At 54.2% G+C, this 19,076-nt stretch overlaps 6 protein-coding genes across 6 annotated transcripts; 2 read left to right on the top strand and 4 right to left on the bottom strand.

Moving 5' to 3' along the window:
- Nucleotides 1–648: 648 nt before the first annotated feature.
- N656DRAFT_715097 (uncharacterized protein) lies at nt 649–3,380 on the top strand (the record flags this gene model as incomplete). Its single annotated transcript, XM_064812027.1, has 3 exons — nt 649–746; nt 824–977; nt 1,038–3,380. The coding sequence occupies 3 exons, from the start codon at nt 649–651 to the stop codon at nt 3,378–3,380; spliced, it is 2,595 nt and encodes an 864-aa protein (XP_064667423.1).
- A 916-nt stretch (nt 3,381–4,296) lies between these two features.
- Nucleotides 4,297–6,999, bottom strand: N656DRAFT_782266 (DNA mismatch repair protein MutL). Its single transcript, XM_064815729.1, has 3 exons — nt 6,758–6,999; nt 6,516–6,695; nt 4,297–6,426 (listed from the first exon to the last, which is right to left on the bottom strand). Exons 1-3 carry the CDS (start codon nt 6,860–6,862, stop codon nt 4,489–4,491), a joined length of 2,223 nt encoding a protein of 740 aa, XP_064667422.1. The 5' UTR covers nt 6,863–6,999; the 3' UTR covers nt 4,297–4,488.
- Nucleotides 7,000–8,194: 1,195 nt separating this feature from the next.
- N656DRAFT_800436 (uncharacterized protein) lies at nt 8,195–8,977 on the top strand (the record flags this gene model as incomplete). Its single annotated transcript, XM_064818012.1, has 3 exons — nt 8,195–8,301; nt 8,356–8,746; nt 8,810–8,977. 3 exons carry the CDS (start codon nt 8,195–8,197, stop codon nt 8,975–8,977), a joined length of 666 nt encoding a protein of 221 aa, XP_064667421.1.
- Nucleotides 8,978–11,593: 2,616 nt separating this feature from the next.
- N656DRAFT_791397 (uncharacterized protein) lies at nt 11,594–13,055 on the bottom strand (the record flags this gene model as incomplete). Its single annotated transcript, XM_064816968.1, has 2 exons — nt 11,594–12,837; nt 12,971–13,055. 2 exons carry the CDS (start codon nt 13,053–13,055, stop codon nt 11,594–11,596), a joined length of 1,329 nt encoding a protein of 442 aa, XP_064667420.1.
- A 330-nt stretch (nt 13,056–13,385) lies between these two features.
- On the bottom strand, nt 13,386–14,539 carry N656DRAFT_304776 (uncharacterized protein). The gene is made up of 2 exons (XM_064809183.1): nt 13,601–14,539; nt 13,386–13,484 (listed from the first exon to the last, which is right to left on the bottom strand). Exon 1 carries the CDS (start codon nt 14,132–14,134, stop codon nt 13,619–13,621), a length of 516 nt encoding a protein of 171 aa, XP_064667419.1. The 5' UTR covers nt 14,135–14,539; the 3' UTR covers nt 13,386–13,484; nt 13,601–13,618.
- A 3,852-nt stretch (nt 14,540–18,391) lies between these two features.
- Nucleotides 18,392–18,742, bottom strand: N656DRAFT_782259 (uncharacterized protein). Its single transcript, XM_064815728.1, has one exon. It carries the CDS (start codon nt 18,642–18,644, stop codon nt 18,411–18,413), a length of 234 nt encoding a protein of 77 aa, XP_064667418.1. The 5' UTR covers nt 18,645–18,742; the 3' UTR covers nt 18,392–18,410.
- Nucleotides 18,743–19,076: the final 334 nt, after the last annotated feature.

The following is a 19,076-nucleotide window of genomic DNA, read 5'->3' as shown; positions in this document are numbered from 1 at the left end:
GAATCAACCGTCCTGACCCTCTACGAAGTAGTGGGTCAGATGCGTATGTAGCTCCTGAGTCCTGACGAGTAGGCTTTCCATGGACCATGGAACGGTGCTAATTATTCACCCCCCAGCAGAACTCCCCTGGCAGCGCCACACCACCTCACCTTGTCCACAGTCCACACCCAGTGATCGCCCGGGACTGGGGGCCCGGGCGCTGTCCGCAAAACCCCAGCACGGTCCCAGTTTAATATTGACAACCTGCCACAGGCGGCAAACAGCTCGGGAGAGCCCAAAATCACCGATCAACGAACGACAACTGCACACTTTCAACATCTCAACCAACTTCGAAACCTTCGCACAAGATTCGAGTCAACACAAAACAAACCGAAATCCATATCCGCAATCATTGATCGCTGCATCAGCACATCGCCGACACCAAGGTGAGAATCCGATACCTGCCTCCATCACCTTTTTGGTGGTGTGCTTTCTCGGGCGATTTCATTTCGACAACATCGGACTCGCACCGCATTCACCCATCTCTTTGGCCGGACTGCCGATCGGGACACCAGCTAGCTTGACAGCTAACGTCCCAAAACACCTTGCCGCCTCGTCCGGCACGGGCGACATCACACCCACAAGCCGATGCTTGTTGCATAATCTACTATGGCCGTTCGATATTCAGCAGAGTTTCTGCTGCACCTGCGCCAATCGCCACTATGTGTGAAGCCCCCCGGTTTACCTCCCGCAGAGGAGTGGATGGGGTATGTACTGCATATTCTCTGGACTCGTTCATAGGTAGTCAACCTGCTAGCCATGTCTGACTCTTTATCGCTCTTAGGCCGCCGCCCGAGACATTCCGCAACCAAGCCAAGGCGCCCAACGACCGCATCAAGAGCGGTGACGGTATGCTCCTCAACAACGAGGCCCGGCGTCCGGCGTTAGACCGCAATGGCTCAAGGAGCACAACCAGTATGTCTCTTACCTTGCCCCTCGTCCTAACTCGATGACCCCGGCAACTGTCCGACCCTCAATGTTTGCTGTCATTCGCTAAGTCGAACGCCCAATCAGATCCAGATGAGATGATACTTGGTCCGCCGCGGACGAGCTTCGCATCTGCGACATCAGCGCGCAACAATCGAACCGGCGACGCTGACAAAGGGTTTAAAGACCCGGAGCGGCAAGACCGTACCGATCGTTTCAATTTCCGCAGCCGCCCCACTGAATCGGGGGATGCTGGGGACAGATTTGGCCGGGACGGCAGAGAAATTCGCAACAATGGCTTCCGGCGACGTGGTGACCAAGATCAGGACAGCGATGGATGGAGCACGGTGAAGCCTCGTAAGAGCTTTGGCCACGAGGGTGCCGAGCGCTTCCATGGACGCATGGGCGGTGCCGGCGGTGACCGTTTTGGCGTGCGCGACGATCGGCGGTTGCGGGACCGGGATGACCGAGATAGTGGAGACCGCCGCTCCCGCAATTTCAGAGACCAGGACGGCGATGAGGCCGACACGCTTCGCAGGAATGGGCTGCCGCGGGGCAAGTCTGACTCGTGGTTCAAGGATAGCTCGAACGGCGGCAACAATGACGCCCCAATGTCTCAGCGGGAGCGCATTGAGAGGGCCAAGAGCTGGCGTGACCGTGACCCCGACGACAGGCTTGGTGACAGACAGGGTGATCGCTATGACAGGAACTACGAGAGACGATGGGATCGCCAGCCCCGCGTCGAGAATGAGCCAGAATGGCTTGACGAGCCCGCCGAGGAAAAGGCTCAAGGCCATACAGAGGAAGATTTCAAAAAGTTCATGGAAGCCATGAAGGCGGCCAAAGGGGGTAGTGCGCCAAAACCTGAAGAGAAGAAGGGAATAGCCCTCGACAAGCCTGCCGTGGATGCCGTTCCCGAGGTCGAACAGAAGGTGGTCTCGGCGCCTCCCATGGAGACAAGTGAAGACAAGTTCTTTGCCACTTATGGACACTCTAGCCTTGATGTCAGCGTAGCCGCGGGCGAGGGCAAGGATGCGGTTAAGCCGAAGGGAGGAAAGTCGTCCCGGTTCATGGCACTGATGACGTCTCAAGAGGACAATCGTGCAAAGACCGAGCCGGCGACGCCGGCAGCAGCACCTCAACCCGGCGATAGCGCTACGACAAGTTCGCAGCAGAGCGAAACCGAGAAAGTCGCATTTGCTCGCCTTTTGCAGCAGTTACAGAGGTCGGCAATTTCCCCGCAGCCTGCCGCCCCCAAGTTTCCAGAGCCTTCACCATTCCAGGAGCTACAACAGAAGAGTGTTGCTACGCCTCCGGAAACATTCCAGCAATATTCCAATGATAGGCGCGACGATGGGCGCATGCGCACGTCACAGCCCTCGATTAATGATATTTTGTCGCCTCGGCCAGTGGGCCCGCCAGTCCAGCCTCCCCCTGTTAGTCGTCCAGAGCAGGCGCTGCAAGACCTCCTCGCTCAACGACACCAACTACCCAACCAGACCACCACACGCCTGGCGCAGAACGCAGCTGCTGTCAACAGCAACACTGAATTTCTTATGCGCCTCATGCAGAGTCATCGCGACGCTCCGGAGCCGCCGCGCACGGAGCAGCTTCTCGTCCGAATGCCACAACCCACCAAGCAGGTGTCGCTCGCGAATATCCCTGACCGTGAGCAGGACTATCAGCGTGAGCGGAGAGACTCGCAGCGCCAGCAGCTTCGTGGTCAGGGCGGCGGACCCCCAGGCTTTCTCGATGATGGCGGCAACCAGTTCCATCCACCGGACGTTGACACCCGTCCGCCACCCCAACCGACCCAGATCCTACAGCGACCTCCACCCCCTCTCGGCTTGGACCACCAGATGCACCCGTTCCACATGGGGGGAGTCGCCGCCGCCGCTGCAGCTGCCGCAGCCCAAATGCCTCCACAGCGACCCATGATTCCACCCCCAGGGCTCATGAATAACAGTAACCCACCCCGCAACATCAACGTCCCCATGCCTGGCATGTACGCGCCTAATTTTCCACCTCTCCACGGCCACGGCGGACCGGGCACCTTTGCCCCAGGCCCGCACACCGCCGGCGGTGGGCCGGAGGGAATGGTTGGGCCCCCTCACCCTCAAGGTCCCCCCGGACCCCCGCAACAGAGCGGCCCTCCTCGGTCGATGCAGCCACCGCCGGGTTTCTTTGGCGGGCCGCCTCCGCCGGGATTCATGCCCCCGCCTCCTGCTCCTCCTCCCGGTATGGGTGGCGGCGGTGGTGGCGGCAGCTTCCACCAGCCTGACGGTCCGCCGAACGGACCTCCGATTGCCGGCAACATGGGGTTCGGCTTGCCGAGCCCGTTTGACAGGCTGGACAGGATGGCGGGCCTTGAACGGAGGGGGATGATGCCCCCCGGCGGGTATCGAGGGCCTTGATCTGATGAGCCCCAAAATAGAGACAAAGAGAGAGAGTGTGAGGGTGAGAAAGGGAGGAGAGACGGAGCCGGATGAATCGGAAAGTGGACGGATCCATGGTTTGGTATGTGTTTGTGAGATGCTTTTTTCTGCTTTCTCTGTCTCCCTCTGTCCTCCTCCCGGTCTCTCTGGCAAAAACTCTCTCATCACACGTAAACATGCTCACCATCTTCCTTATCTATTCTAGCCGCGGCAGGCCGGAGTCTCTCTCTACTCCCGCCGCTGCTGACTAGGATTGATTTGACAGCGGGGGTATTTAGGCTCTCGAAATTCTCCTCAAGGTATTGGGAAGAAGAGGAGACGGTTGAGTTATTATCGAGGGTGTTAAGTACACTAGTCAGGTTTGACACGGGTCAAGCGAGGAAAGTGGAGGGTGTTTGGTGGGGGCTGTCTTGATGGAGGGCTGTGAGTGGGTACATGGGCTAGGCCTCGAGGGATGGCATTCATGTGGGCTTTTCTGTCTTCATTGCTACCTTTAGGTACTTGTTGATTTTGTTGTTGGTTGATGAATGATGTCCTGCTACCCCTCGTGTTGGGGATCGGTTGGTCGGGCTGTCTCCCCGGTGTCGGACTACTGGAGTTTGCAAACTGGGTTCAGTTCAGTTGAGTTGAGCAAGAGTGTCGAGTTGACTGATAGCCCGTGTTCCGTTCACTTTTCTCCTGGCTATGTGAGAGTAAGGCAAAATGGGAATGGAATTTCTCGGTCGGGGGCAAAAGGGGGTGGGGTCCGATGTGCTCTTCGGGCAGTGTAGAGGTATGTACAATAATACCATGCCTGACCTGTCCTATTGTGTTAGTCACTCGATTCTAGAGGCGAGGCGAGACGAAACAACAAATGAGATGCATGACTATGCTACGTAGAAGACTGGGACCAAGCCTGATAGTGAGGTTTAGCACGGGGTGTATCAACGTCCGGTTGTCTTTAGCTAGCCGCTCAACGCTACCTGACCTAAGCATTGCCAGATGTTTGAGCCACAACGTAGGTAAGCGAGATCTTTTACTCCATTGCCATATATACATTGGCACTCCATATTAGCCCACATAACCCGCACCAAATGACAAGCCGCTCTTAACACCGTTCAAAGATTCGATACAATCCTTTCAAATCCGCCACCTCCAATATGCCGCCCTGCATTAGTGATTTGGTAGCCACGAGTCTGGCCTTGAAAGCCGGGAAGAGGACGTGTTCCAGTGCCCAGCGGACTTGACTCCGGCGAGCCTTGATGTCGTCATCGACGTCCGTTTCCTCCTCGCTGCTGGGACCGCCCTCGACACCGGGGGAAGCCGGCAGCTGCTCGGGGACGTAGAACGAGGCCAGCTCCTTAAGGAAGGTTTCAAAGCATGCTTTCTCCTCGGTCCAGTTTACGTGGGGCCCTAACTGTAGAAGAAAGCGCGGCAGTTTCGCAATGGCCGGGGTGTATCCCTTAATCAGCAGCGGGATGCTGAGCAGCTCGCCTGTGGGGGAGATTTCGAGGGAGAAATACTCGAGTAACATCTCGCGCCGCTCAATGAGCTGGTCTGCCACTAGCTCGACAATTTCACTGACGTCAAAATCATCGTCTTCTCCTTTGCCGTCGCCGCTGGCTCGCTTTTCCTGCTCGGCCGCCAGGCTAAGTAACTCTCTCAGGTCGAGTGGAGGACTGAATTGGATGACGCCAAAATTGCCAAAGTCAGTCAGTCCCAGCTGATAAAAGTACTCAAAGCACAGGCGGCCGTAGTCAACAAGGTAGAGCTTTACGCCTCCCTGGATGGCGGCGAGACGGCGGCACTCATCGACCACCCCGACAAAGGTGTGATTCGCGAAAATCTCTGTCAACTCGTGGTGCATGTCCTCGCGCACCGCTGCTCGCAGCTCACGCACGCTAATCAAGCGGCAAGCGGTCGCCTCGCGGTCGACTGTTTTGTACTCAATCATCTCGGTGTCGGGTCTGTGGGCCATGTGTGAGTCTGTTGCTGCGCTGCTCCGGGTGGTCGCTCCTGCGGGAGGCAGCATGCTAGTAATCTTGCGCAGGTTGGTGTCAGTACGAACGAGGTTGTTCTCGTTTGGCCGAACCGGTGTCCTGCGGGTGGCACCGGTATTTGTCTTGAGAGGGGCAGAGGCGGCTTCCTGCTGTTGAGACTCAGGCGCCGATCGGGCGCTGCCGGGCAGAAGACTCTGGGTCAGAAATGTCCGACTGGCATCTACACTGGCCAGTTTTGAGCGTATATGCTCGCATATGGCTTGGATTATCTCATCCTCGTTCAAAAAATTCACTTCTCGCTTTGTTGGATGCACGTTGACATCTACCCGGTGGGGATCGATCTCAAGGCTGAGGTACACGAACGGATGGCCATTTTTGGGCAGAAAGGAAGAATATGTCTGCTCGATGGCCTTCCGTATGTTGGAGGACTCGACGCATCTATGGTTGATGAAGAGTAAAATGGTTGTCTTCTTGGTGCTGTAATTAGCGTTTGTGGCCAGCCCTTTCGCTCTGAAAGCCCATCGGTCATCTGAGGTTGCAAACTCGGTGAGCTCATTGGCAACACTAGCACCGTAGATCTGGCGGATCCTGTCGAGACATGAGGCATTGGCTTGGACGGCAATGCTCGTTGAAGACTCGCCGTGCTTCTTGCAGGAAAAGGCCACATTGGAACAGTGAATGGCGTAGCGGCCAACCATGTCGATGATCTTGTTGTACTCATCCGACGTAGACCTGAAGGCCCGGCGACGAGTAGGAACATTGTAGAAGAGATCCTCGACAGTAATCTGGGTGCCTTGCCGACCGGCAACTGGCTTAGGGTCAGGCGACTGACCCGGTTTGGTCGGGGCCAACTTGCCGCTTTCGTAATAAGCCCGCCAGGCACAATTAGATTCCCTGGTCTTGGTAGTCACGGTCAGATGGGCAATGTGGCTGATGCTGGCCAGGGCTTCTCCCCGAAAGCCGTAGGTAGCAATGGACTGGAGGTCCTCGAACTTTTGAAGCTTTGACGTGGTAAAGCGCTCGCACAGTATTGGTAAATCGTCCTTCTGTTATTTCCACTGCGAGTGAGCAAAAGCGCCTAGGTAGCAGGCAACGAGAAGCCAGCGGTGTCGGAGGAGGAGATGGGTTGACAAACATCAATGCCGCAGCCATTGTCCGTGATTTGTAATAGCTTCAGGCCACCATCCTTCACCAAAACCTCCAGGGACGTAGACCCGGCGTCCACAGCATTTTCAATCAACTCTTTGAGCGCATGTACAGGGGCAACAATGATTTCGCCGGCGGCGATCTTGTTGACAACATCTTGGTCAAGAAGCTGGTGACTTCATCTTAGCAGACGGAATAAGAAGAGAGGAAAGACAGCTTTACTGTACGTACCTTGATCCGACGAGGGGTTGTTGTGTCTTCAAGAACCTCAGCTTTCCGTTTGGCGCCTCGGGGCCCGTCAACGTCGAGGTCCATGGCATCACCCTTGTCACTCATGACGTTGTCCTCACCGAAACAGTGTGGGTGAAAACCTGGAGGATCATGAGGGGTTCATCTGTAACCGCGCCACTGCTGCTGCCAACCAACGCGGACTCATTTCAGCTCGTCCGGGGCAAGATCTATCAGGCAGCATCAGTCCGTCAACGGTAGGTTGTGACTGCCTTCAAGCGATAGAGCGTAGTTGCTTACTTATCGTTAGGTGTACTGTACGGTAAGGTACACTACACAGTAAGTACGTTAATAACATACTGGTAATTTACCATAACCCACCCACCATGGGAGCCACCGTGCCGTTAGCCGTAGGTACGAATACGTAAGAAACAATTCAAGCTGGGCGCCTGATACAGTATGGGTACAGGTATGCACAAGTACCTGTACTGTCTGTAGTTACAGGGCCTAGACCGTGTAATGTAGTGGTTCTTGGCAGCTCATCCACGGTGCCCAGGGTTAACTACGGAGTAGCAAGGTTGAATTTATGAGGCAACCGACCTCAGCCCCATCTCTCTTTCCCTCCACATCACGTCTTCAAACTCTGGTTCATCGGTTTCAACCAGCCACTGTAGTAAGCTATCCTTTACACGATCCCTGGTGTTGACGAGTTATTGCATGAGATAGAGTTTGCAATGTGCACCACCAGTGACGGCCGCTGAATGAGGGAAAACAGAAAATTGAGGAAAACATTGGCGAAGCCACACATTGTACGGCACAACAGCGAGATCAAGCCTAGCTCTGTGGCTGAAGCCTCTGGTCGAGGGATGGCTGAGTCGACCATCGAATTCGCTTTGTCTCACGCAGACTGGAGGTCTCCCACAGTCCGACCTGGCCTGCTACGCATTTTCTTGGTTGAGGTTACACAAGTCACAGGATATATGAGAGGTTAACCCTCTTCAGGTGCGCCATCCGTCAACGGTTGGTTCCACGATCGATGGGTTAATCATGTGGGAATAACGACCAACCGCAGGCTGGTGCCGTTGAGACGTGATTGTGATGGAGTGTTGCATCCATGCAAGCCTGCCTCCGTGCAGCCATCCTCGCGCCGCTCCCGCTGTTGCTTGCATGCTCCCGCCGGCCCAGGCGCCCTGCAGCCCTGTTGCGCTTTGGGCTGACGGGAGGGCTGTCTGGCGGTGGGCGCGATATAAAATGCCGGGGCAAAGACTATGTCATCAATTTGCATCCCACCGTGCCATGCCTTCCTTTTTCGGGACTCCGAATATGAGGGCTCTGTCTGCCTGGCCCTCTCTTAAACTTACTCTCTTGCATTGGTTCTACATATCAACTCACACGTAGTCCTGACGCTGCCATTGACCCTGATTCGGCCGACAAGAGACGATGGCCAACGACCTGCCGAAAGACCTTCCCCGAATTTCAAGCCCGGACAGGGCGACAAGCGAGGCAAATTCGTCTACCCGGGTCCATCTGGATGCCCGGAGCAACAGGTACGCAGGCGGACCAAGTCGATATCTGACAGATTTTCTGACGCGCACGCTTAGAGACCGAAGCATAGTGGCGCGGTACCGTTCTCCCTCCAGACGACCCTCGCCCTCGAGGATTCCCGAACAGTCTCTAGCACGACAGGCAACGGCAAATTCCCTATCTCCATTCTACTCATCCCAGTCCTCGTCGTCACAACCGTCACAGAACGACCGAGCGCCTGCAGAAGACGTGCTGAGAGACCTCGTCATCGCTGTGACTGAACCAGGCGGCAATTCCTCTAGCGATGTCCTTTTCCACGGCATAAAACGGCCACATGACGATGAGGTCGCAGACGAGCCCCTCGCGAAGAGGGACAGGCTCGGTGAGGAGCTAGATGAGCTAGCCGCATCGCATAGGGAAGCCTCATCCACCACGGTGTCGCCAGCATCCCCCGCTACGTTAACCTGGGTAAACGCAAACCAGGCACGCCCTAGTCCTCACGAACCTGCATCTTCTAACACGACTGACCAGTCTGTTACCGTGGGAGTAAGGACCACGCTTCCTGTCAGACCAAACACGCGGCGGCGGCGGCAAAAGCTAGTTAACGGAACAGAGTCATCTTACGGCGATCCATTAGGAAATGTCGGATCGATGAGTCCTAGCGACGATGACCCGGAGGAGGTGGATGGAAATCGGTAGATCAAGCTATACGTTGTGTTCGGGTTGATATGTGAGGGGTTATCCTCATATTGCTGAACTTTCCGTCAGGCCGGAAAGAGGATGTTATGAGGTCTTGAGGTCTGGCTATCATGAAACTGGTAAAGGGATCCTCAAGTGTCCAAAGTTGCGGCATCGGGACTCAATACGGACAGCAGTGTCTCTTAAGGCGAGACAGGTTTGTAAGATATGCGTCACTTGTTGCAGGAGATACCTTTTGGCTTGAGAGCCTTCCGAGATGTATGGGAATAGAGAACAAGGGCGTTAATGTTAGTGCTCTCATACAAAATATCGAATACCTTCTTATAATAGTTTGGTTTTCGCCATTCGGTGTTTTGTTTCATGCTACAACTTGGGGGTCCAGGGCTAATCCGATTGGTGCTACGAGAACACCTTAAGACTACGGGATACCACACACACAACAGCTTTTTTAGCCAATCCTTGCATTGTCCACCGCGGATCAGATAAGGTTCCGATCGTGGGGAAGTTATCAAACGCCAGGATGCCGATCTCGTGCGCCAACCGGTCGGTAACTGACAAATCTCCAATGACCTCTTTTCGGCTTCGCTTTTCGTCCTAACTTATGCAAAGATGTTCTGTCCGACAATGTGCACCAGACCAAGTTTTTCTGGTCCATTGCCTCCTATGAAGTACTGCAAGTAAGATCAACCGGATTTCCGGTGATTGAAATCCTGGTGCATAACTAAGGTACCTTACCTACGAAGTAACCACGAGGTACGGATACGAGGTGGTCCTTCAGGCAACAAGCCACGTCGTATGTATTTCTGCCAGGGCACGTGTAAGTCCTGCATGCGCCCCAATCACTGTCTCTTTGACGTCTTACGGATATCGGTGTGAGCTTCGTGTCGAGGTGCCGTTGCGCCGGCGGGAATCGGAAAAAGGCTGCAAGCCAGCAGATCCGACGTCACTCAACTGCAATCTACAGTAATGAAGCCCATTGACTTTTGCGTGCCCGACGATGTTACGCGGATCCCCCTCACTGGGACGAACCTAAGCACCCAATTCCAGATGCGAAGACTGCCGTGGATCCCGGATAGCGCAGGATCAGAGGTACTGGAATGTACTTGGGCTGGAGCAATGGGAGGGAAAAAGCAGGGCCAGCATCCGTTACTGCATGTACTGTACTGTACCTGTTACAATATTCCAGCTGGTCCTGACCGAACTAAGGTCAGATAGATCCTATTCAAATGCCCTTCCTTTAACCTCCTCCCCTTCCTCCTTCCCCTCCTGGTCTCCCATCTTTCCAACTCTTCGGCAGAGTTCGAATCCTTGCCTGTGGCATCAAGCCTCGATGCCGTCAACCCAACACAGAACCCTGATTCATCATCTTCTTGAGACCACTTACCTACCGACTGTTCTGTCCCATCTGTTGTCCACCGCCAGTTTTGCATTCCGAGCGCACGGGATCGTCAGCTCAGCCCTAAAATAACCTGGCAGGATCCATACCTATGGCATGCGCAGGCTGCGGTTGGTCAAGCAATTATAAGTCCCCAAGAAGCTTAAATGAACGTGCATCCCTTTCCCTTCCGACCGTCACCAGTTATTCATCCGTCTGTTTGCTCATATATCCTCTAAGATTGGTACACGCACCACCTGGTTTCTTCCTTCGCTATTCAGGAACCACTCACCTCTTCTTTGGACACCCGCCATACAAAACCAGGCAGACGGTTTCCGTTCTCGTTCCTTCAGCGATTTAATCCTGTCAGCTTATCCCCGCTCCCTCCATTGGCCCCGTTGGCAGCCGCATCCAGGTGCAATACACTGCATTACTGTCCAGTATGTACATGCGACCGAGAATTGACCGGGGCAGTGTATAGTACAAGTCAAACAGGGGAAAGGAGCGATCAAGTGCAGCAGCGATATACACCGGACGATATCCAAATCCAGGACACTGGCTCTGCCAGACGAAAAGAAACAGCAATGGTATTCGAGGACAGCAACAGTACACCAAGTGAAGCAAAGCTTAAGGACAAAACAACGGGCTCCGGCAACGAACGTCCACATGTGGCCGAAGAAGCACCAGATAGATGAGGCGGTCAGAGATAAATATATACCTTGGACCCAGCTCGTCGGTGTCGTCCGTGCCACGTCGCACGTGCACTTCAGCCTCTCCTGTCCGGGCTGCCGACCTGACTTCAAACTTTTATCCAACCTTTCCTTTGAGAGCGAGGATGGACGGAACGGAAGCCCAGCAAACAGGTCGGCGACCTGGCGGAATTAAAAAAGGAGTATGAGAAAGACATGAAAACGCCGCCTACGGGCGGCGAATTTCTCCATGACCAAACCAAACCAACGCCAAGATATGCTCCCCCCCTCCATTGCCGGTAGATGATTGCTCACCGATATAGGCGATTTGCGCAAGATATACACTTGTGGTATCAACCCGAGATGCTAACTGGACCCGTGTGTAGCCAAGAGATCAAACCAGGAAAAAGAAAGAGAAAAAAAACGAATGGAATAAGAAAAAACGCAAATGGAAGAGCAACGTCATTGTGTCTCGAGCACCTCTGCTCAATTCCACACCCCCAGGCTGGGTAGAACCCAACGTCAGCGTTTGCCGAACCATTTGACCCCCTTTCACTCTCTTGGCGGATTTCTGGCCGCAGTCGGTTGCTCGAGAAGCCCGCTGATGTCTACGCGAGAACGTCCCTCCCGATGCTGAAATAGCGGTGGCTCTAGAGGTTGAGGGTTGCTCCCGGATGAACTTCTGATTTGGGGTAGTGGCGGGAGCTGGAAGTCCGCCGCCTGCGATGACGGACGACCATCCGACGGCGCTTCACTCCGGGGGACCTGATATGAGCTCGGCGTGCTAGGGTAGTCGGGTCTGCTGGGCGACGCCGCGTATGTGGGTGGAAAGCCGGAGCTTGTGCCTGATATGATGCGCGGCGGCGCACTGACCATACCCGGCTGCCGGGTTTCGTATCCAGCATCTCCATGCCGAGGCTGCCTCAAGTCAAACGTCGCTGAGAGCGGCGTTGGCTGTGAATAAGACTGCATTGGCGTCTCATACGAATACGCCGGGTCCCTTATACTCGGGGATGGCGTGGGGTACAAGCGTCGGGGCCCGGAAGGTCCCGGATTCAACAATAGCACGACGAAGTATATCGAATCTAGCTTGTCCAGGCCTGCGCGCATGGGAATTGGATGCCCTTGTCCGTCGTCCCCCATAATGTTGAAAGTATCTAACCAAGGAAGCGAGTATCTTGACACCTCTTCTGGAGAGAAGCCAAGACTTTGCATCACAGTCTCTCCCCGTTCACTGCTGAACATAGGCGGCAGGTACGTCGGCTCCTTTCTAGCCTGTTCGTCTTTCGCTTGCCGTTCAAGCCTGGTGGCCTTGGGTCGGTCCTCAGCCGTGAGTATATCCGCAAGTTTCAGCCCCTTTACCGAAGTCCGTCTTACGACGTTCAGGAACGAAGGTGATGCCTTCGAAAATTCGAGGTTGATCGTTAAGAAAGCAACCGATTCGTCAGTCGCCCGCGGAGCTGTGATGGACAAGGGTGGAGGGTAGATGTTCGCGTCGGAGGGAAGACCGCGGTCGAGGAACCTCGGGGCAATCGGCTCGGCTGGCTGAGATTTCAGTACGCGGTACGACTGAGTCTGCCGGAGACTATCATCGTAAGCCATACCCAGCGACGATCCGGTGCCGAAGGCCGATGACAACGGTCTCCGCATCGCATCTGCGGCACTTCCGAGCCTCGAACCCTCAAATCTTGACTGGCTGTCGTCACGTAGCCGCGGCCTACCCCGTTTCTTGTGCTGAACATCGACACACGCCTGCTCCTTGTTGGTACTCTTACATCTCGAACACGGACGTTGCGCTGCCGGAGAGTCAGCACAATCGGTCACAAGGCAATATGCTCGATATCATATCTGGGGTGAAGGACTGCAAGGATCACTAAATCCCGCGACATCCACTCTTCAGGAAATCTCTCCACAGCTAAAGCATCCTACGCCCTCTGCTTTCCGACTGTTTCCCATTGTCCGTCCATAGCCCAACTTTCCATGGTCCTTGAGCAGGCGCGAAGAAAAGTCGCATCGTGTTTCCTGGGCTACACGGATTCGGTGTGCCAAATGGCTAAACACAGGCCGAACACAAGTGTCTCAGCAGCTGATCCCACCACACCTTGAGGAGGGCGGGCCGGCTTGCCGCAGGACCAGCCGCCCGCCTCGCTACTGCGAGAGAAACCCGACACGGTGCTAACGTAGCCCACAGGTGAAGAACACCATTGCCGGTTCACAAGCCCATGCATTCAAGTCCGGAACGGCGAGATATGGAACCCGCTTGGGAACCGTATCCACCGGTTCCTGCAGCCTGCTTGCTCAAGTGGCCCAAGTCCAATTATAGTAGGCCAGTGGCCCGTCTCAACTTGAGTAGGTCAGCCAAGGAGTTATCCTGGGACTTCATCGCATCACTGGCTGGTGCCTAGCACTGTTCAACGCAGCGAAGAACGTCCTCGGAATTGTCCTGACAATATAATGTCAATCAATTCCCTAGCCGCGGGGCCCACAAAATCAGTGCCGACTGTTCGCGGCCTGGTCTTCCGGTCTGTTTATATGGAGAAAGCGTGTTGGGGTACATACCATCACATCTACCGGGGGTCAACACGTCTCGCTCCGCGACCAAGAATACTTCTCAAAGGGGTGAACGAACCGGAGATGTGCTTTTTTACAAGGGACACATGCAGATGCGACATGTCCCTTGGCTTTCCTCTGGGGTTTGGGTACCGCGCTCGGGAGTGACTCTTGTATCGAATGGTGAGACGTCGTAGGATAGGCTCGCGGAGCGGGCCGCGGCCCAAACTGGCTTTCGACAGCCCCAATTCCGGGAGCCTGCAGGTACGGTGTCGGTTGAGCACCAACCTGTTCAAGCTGCTGCGTGTAGGCTGGAGGTGTCGTTACCGATACGTCAAGCTGAGCGAAGGTGTACGGCGGTCGTTCAGTGTTATCCGAGAGGAATGATCGAGAGCGGCCTGGAGTACCCGCTGCCGCGCTTTCCTCGCTCTGCGCTGTCGAAAGTCCACGGTAAACATCCTGTGTACTGGAGTGATATGTCCCCTGAGCTTGCTCGGCAACCTCATGGCTGGTTTTAGGGGGGAGCGGTGGAGAGCCCGACATGGGCGGAGACGGAGAGCTTCTCGGATGAGCAGCACCCCGGAGTCTGCTCTGGCCCGTGTCAAACCGAGGTAGAAGCGTGTCTGGTCCAACGTGCCTTGCCGCTGGTCAAATGTCGTCCAGGAATCGTGGTCCCGGTGGCCCAAGACCCGCATGGGGCACGCGTCGCTGAAATTGGTGGCCGGACCGGGTGCTTCAGTTGCCTGCGGAGCAGCGCCACCGGGGTAAAGGGGGTCTCAACGAGGTCTCCACCAAGGGAGACGAACATCCAAACCGTACCCAAGGGGAAGAAGCGGCGACCGACATCACCCGATACGGCGGATTGGGTGATAGCGCTGGCTCGGTTGGCGATGACCTAGATGTTCGCTCTGAGAAAGACGAGCTGTCTCCCGCACGAGTGAACAGTAGGGCGACGAGAAAGAAATCGGTAACCCGCGAGGTGGCGGCTCGAGTGGGCAGTCTGCGCAGCGCTCGTCCCACACGGTGAGAACCTGGGACGCTGTCGAGATACGCCTGCAGCGACTTAAGTCCTTTGCTTTACACCCCTGCGACCTCTCAGGACGAGAACCAGACAGATGCGGCCGAACAAGACCGGCCAGCTGGGAGGGTGGGAAGGACAACGACACAGCCCAAGACGCCGAGTCGGACGAGATACTGCAGAGTGATCGCCGTTCAGTGATGTTGGGATTCTGGCAAGTGCCACAGCATGTAGGGGCATTCGTGCAACGGCGAAGGTAGCGGCGAGCTGCAGTCCCGTCCCGTCACGACTCAGTCGCTCTCTGAGGACATGAGATAATAAGTGGGAGCTGAGCGATGCGGCCGCCCAAGGCTTGGGTAGCTGAGTGGAGAGCCGTGTCCTTCCCGATGTCGACGCTTGGGGGAGACTGTTCGGGATGTGCGGCTTGGGGGAAAGCGAGGCAGTCTGTAAGACACTCGAGGGGGGAGATTTGGTGTCAGTGGCATCCAGTGGTTTTTGTGCGACTTAAAGGCGACGGTGCAATTGGGATGGGGCCTGGATGGAGCAAGGATAGGTGTGAACCGGGGCATCCTGGCAGGTGTGGCCATGGATGGCACCTGCAAATCGAAGGGTAGGCTGCAATGCCAGCAAGCGCCCCCCTGGTCAGCACCCCAGTCGCTTGCTACAAGTTCGCTGTGAAGCGGCTTCTTCCAGGGACAGAGAGCACAGACTACACTGGACGATCAACTGATGAGTCGAGGTTCTCTCCCCAACATTTCACGGATGAAAGGTAAGTAGGCGCTACCTAGGGAATCAGGGTAGCGACAACCGGGAGCTACCCTGGCACGCCTCTCTACCGGTCAGGCGCTAGTCCATTCCGGGTAGTGCTTCGTGCTGAAGCCAAGTTAGCCCGGTCGGAGTCTCTTGGAGTTTTTATCTCGCACGTCCGTCCAGGCGCCCCGTGTGCTGTGTCGGGCTAGTATCAGTGTCCAGCGTCGGCACCGATAGCTCGGCCGGATGCATAACCCCGGAGCTCCTTCCAATGCCAATTGCCAGCAAGTTACTCTAGTCCGAACGTCACCCTAGATGTGGGAGCGGAAGTCGGTTCATCCATGGATGGCATCCACGACACTTGGCACTCTGCAGGCAGTGGAGCCGGAAATGGATGGGTTGGGAGGAGGGGGGGGGAACGGGTTATGGACTGCGGCAAACCAATGCCATCCGAGGATCGAAGATGCGAGTATAAGCGAGAGCAAAGCGGTTGATCCTTTGGAGTAACAGTGCACGAGCTGTTCGCGGTAGGAGGGCAGGGTATGCAGCAGGTCTCAAGAGGGACGGGAAACTGGACGAAGACGACGAATGCGACATTGCACGAGCACGAGCACCCTGCGTTTGCACCTTTGGCTTTGAAGTTCGTGGCTTGCCTGTCTACCCAGAATTCTTCGAGATTTACACTACGGTAAAGGCATTGATAAGAGAAGGTCGGTCACTACCTTTGGTACCTTGGACTGCCAGCAGAAGCGGAGAAAAGAGCCCCGTTCCAGGTCTTAAGTGAGATATTTACTAGGTTACTGTAAGAGTACATACGTGATGAGCTTTTACGCTAGCCGCAAACTGAGCTAAAGGCAGCATCGACTACTCCATAGTACGGGATACCTCCCCATTACCTCAGATTCAGCTGGAATGTTCAAATGTAGGTGTCACATCGGGCATGTCACTCCTGCATGACCTGCAGCGTTCACGTCTAAAGTACAATCCCGGATTTGGAAGGGATCCAGGAGGTAAACCACTGCGAAATCTCGAGTTAGCAAGAAGTAGATAAAGATACCTTAGTTGGGGGTTGTATGTACGTGACAAGTGCTTCAAGCTCCTGTGGTAATCATCCTATGTACTTAGTCGAAACTGGAATGGTTGATCGACCATGTAGGGAAGCGACAGTAATCATTGTCTTGTATTGACGTTACAGGATGTATTGCCTCGTGCACTAGAGTGTTTGGGCGTAATTAACGGGATATTACATGTATTAGTATTTGAGTGAATAATACCGTAACTATGTTACCCACCTTACACTGTACGTAGGACTATATGTAACATGACGGTAGTAAGATAACTACATGTACTTGTACCTCGTGGAGTAACCTACTCCCGCTGTCTCGTCTTGAGAAAGTATCCATCTGCCAGCAATTCCCGGCGTTTTCGGCCGCATCGTAGATTTGACGGCCGTTCCAGTGTGGGTGCTTACTAGGATAGCTGGGAGACGACTCGGATCTAGCGACTTGCCTGCAACAGGTGCGTGCGGCCATGCACATAACCGCCTGTCGGTGTCTAGACTGTACCCCAACGTTGGGTTTGGTCCTGCGGAAAACCGTCATCTTCTAAGACGATGATTGGCCAAACCTAAGGTAACAATTCGCCAGAGGGCTTCCAACCTTTCATTTGGTGCAACGGTGGATAGCAAACTGCAGATCAACGTTCTTTCCCGTTGTGTCGGTTCAGCGCTTGTGTCATTACATACCGTTACACGCTATGCAAAGGATGGCAACTTTCAATTTTCCCAATTTCTTCTGCTATTGTTCGTACAGTAGGGTAGGGCAGAAGACATAACCTCTACTGTGTATGTACATATTGAGGACGACCCGCCTCAGCCTAGGGGTCTCGACTGCGAGAAGGCCAAGTTGCCCTCAGCGTAATACTCAACAACCACATTCAAAACTAAAATCTGTCTTCTGGGACAAGTCCGTAGGGCAGCGAGACCATAGAGTGGCGTCAAACCGGAACAGGCCCGCGGCGGCTGTATGATCTTACACTATCTACGAGTACCCATGAACTCCATTGCCCAAGAACTTTTACCGGGCAGCGCCATGTTCTCTTAATGTTATCGGAGAATAAGGTTGTTGCAGAGCAGTACACTACTGATACATACACTACCTTCTATTACACTTACACTACGCTACGCGCATGTGTACAATTCATATCACATAGCTATAATCTGCACTCCTTACATCTCCCCTAATGCTCCTCTTGTAATGTAGTGGTATCTCCCGTGCAGTCACCAAGGCCATGCTGTGACTTTGAGCAGATGGGCAGCGATCTACGCCAACGGCACCATCCGCAATTCTAAAATTACAAGCATGTGGCGTTTGGATGACAGTTTTCAGGTTACCGGCAGATTGTTGAGTACACTACTCTGTACTTGTACCTACCCTCGAGCTACCTCATGCACTTGGCTAATTAATCCCGACCATGCACTGAATGATTTATTGCGCACCTGCGGGAGGCTGATTTTTTGGATGAAATAGCCGCGGCACAGGATGAACTGTCATAGTATGTAATGAGTTACTCCCTACTATATTTTCATAACACGGCAATGCTGCCAACCTTAAAATTTGGCTACCTAGCTCCGTACCTAACTTCGCGACTTTACCAATTATGAATCAATGGCCTTGTCTGAGCTAGGTTGTCGAGCCGTTCCTATCCAGCTATCCAGCGCGATCTAGTGATGCCTTATTGGCCTTCTTCTAACCCAATCTACACGTTCGCATCTGCATGCTAGCCGTGCAGAGCACCAATGGGGTCGGGGCAGATGGCAATGGCAAAGAAGGTATAAGTATGTCCAGCGAAGCCAAGAATCGTAGTTTCCCATATTGATTACTTGGCTGCAATTGACTTACATGGGATTGAATGCTGTTGTATTTGTAGTCCATAGACAGTACAATACCTAACCGTTACAGTAACCAATAGGTAAGTTGGGTATAGGTTAATTGCATATAGTACTCCGTACTAACAACGGTAATAACCAGTAGCCTTCATCTGATCATTTGATCACCACACATCATAAAAACTTCCGAGAGCAGCAGGGTTGCGATCCGGGGTCAGCCTCACATCGTAACCTTCAAAGCATCTCCGTACTCCGTACATAGCATGTATGCTCCACTCTCGCAGCAGCTGTTCCTTGCCCTGAGATCCAGCGAACTCTGGATCAGACAGGCCATCCAAGAGGCATGCAATATGAAAACAATGAAATCCAGAAGGGAGAAGAAGAAAAAGTATCTCCATGAATAGAGAAGTGAGATTAGCTAGCGATGTTCGACGGCCGAGGAAGCAAATTCTCGGCATTCAACTGTCAACGTTGATAGGTCACGCGGACTTTCCCGGCGCCGTTGGGTACAGAGATTTCGCAAATTCATCACACGCAGGAAGAGGGCGGTGGAAATCCAGGGAACGGAGTATTGTAGTACTGTACTTGTACAGTACAGTACACCCGTATGAAGAATTATCCGTATGTACAATACATGTAAATACAGCACCTAGGGTCCTGGGTTCGTCCCATGTGCTCCGCTGATCCCTTTAAGTGTGCAATACGCCTATTTCTTGGCGACCTACAAATATATTGTGCAACCTGTAGGAAACATGTCTTAGCCCTTCAAATCAGCCATACTATTGATGCTTTTTTCTAGCTTAAAATGGCCCTCTACAGTGCAACTTATC

Source organism: Canariomyces notabilis (genome assembly GCF_033297395.1).
Source record: "Canariomyces notabilis strain CBS 508.74 unplaced genomic scaffold N656scaffold_22, whole genome shotgun sequence".
Taxonomy (NCBI): domain Eukaryota; kingdom Fungi; phylum Ascomycota; class Sordariomycetes; order Sordariales; family Chaetomiaceae; genus Canariomyces; species Canariomyces notabilis.
Note: the sequence above shows the minus strand (reverse complement) of the source record. Positions and strands in the feature narration are given on the sequence as shown.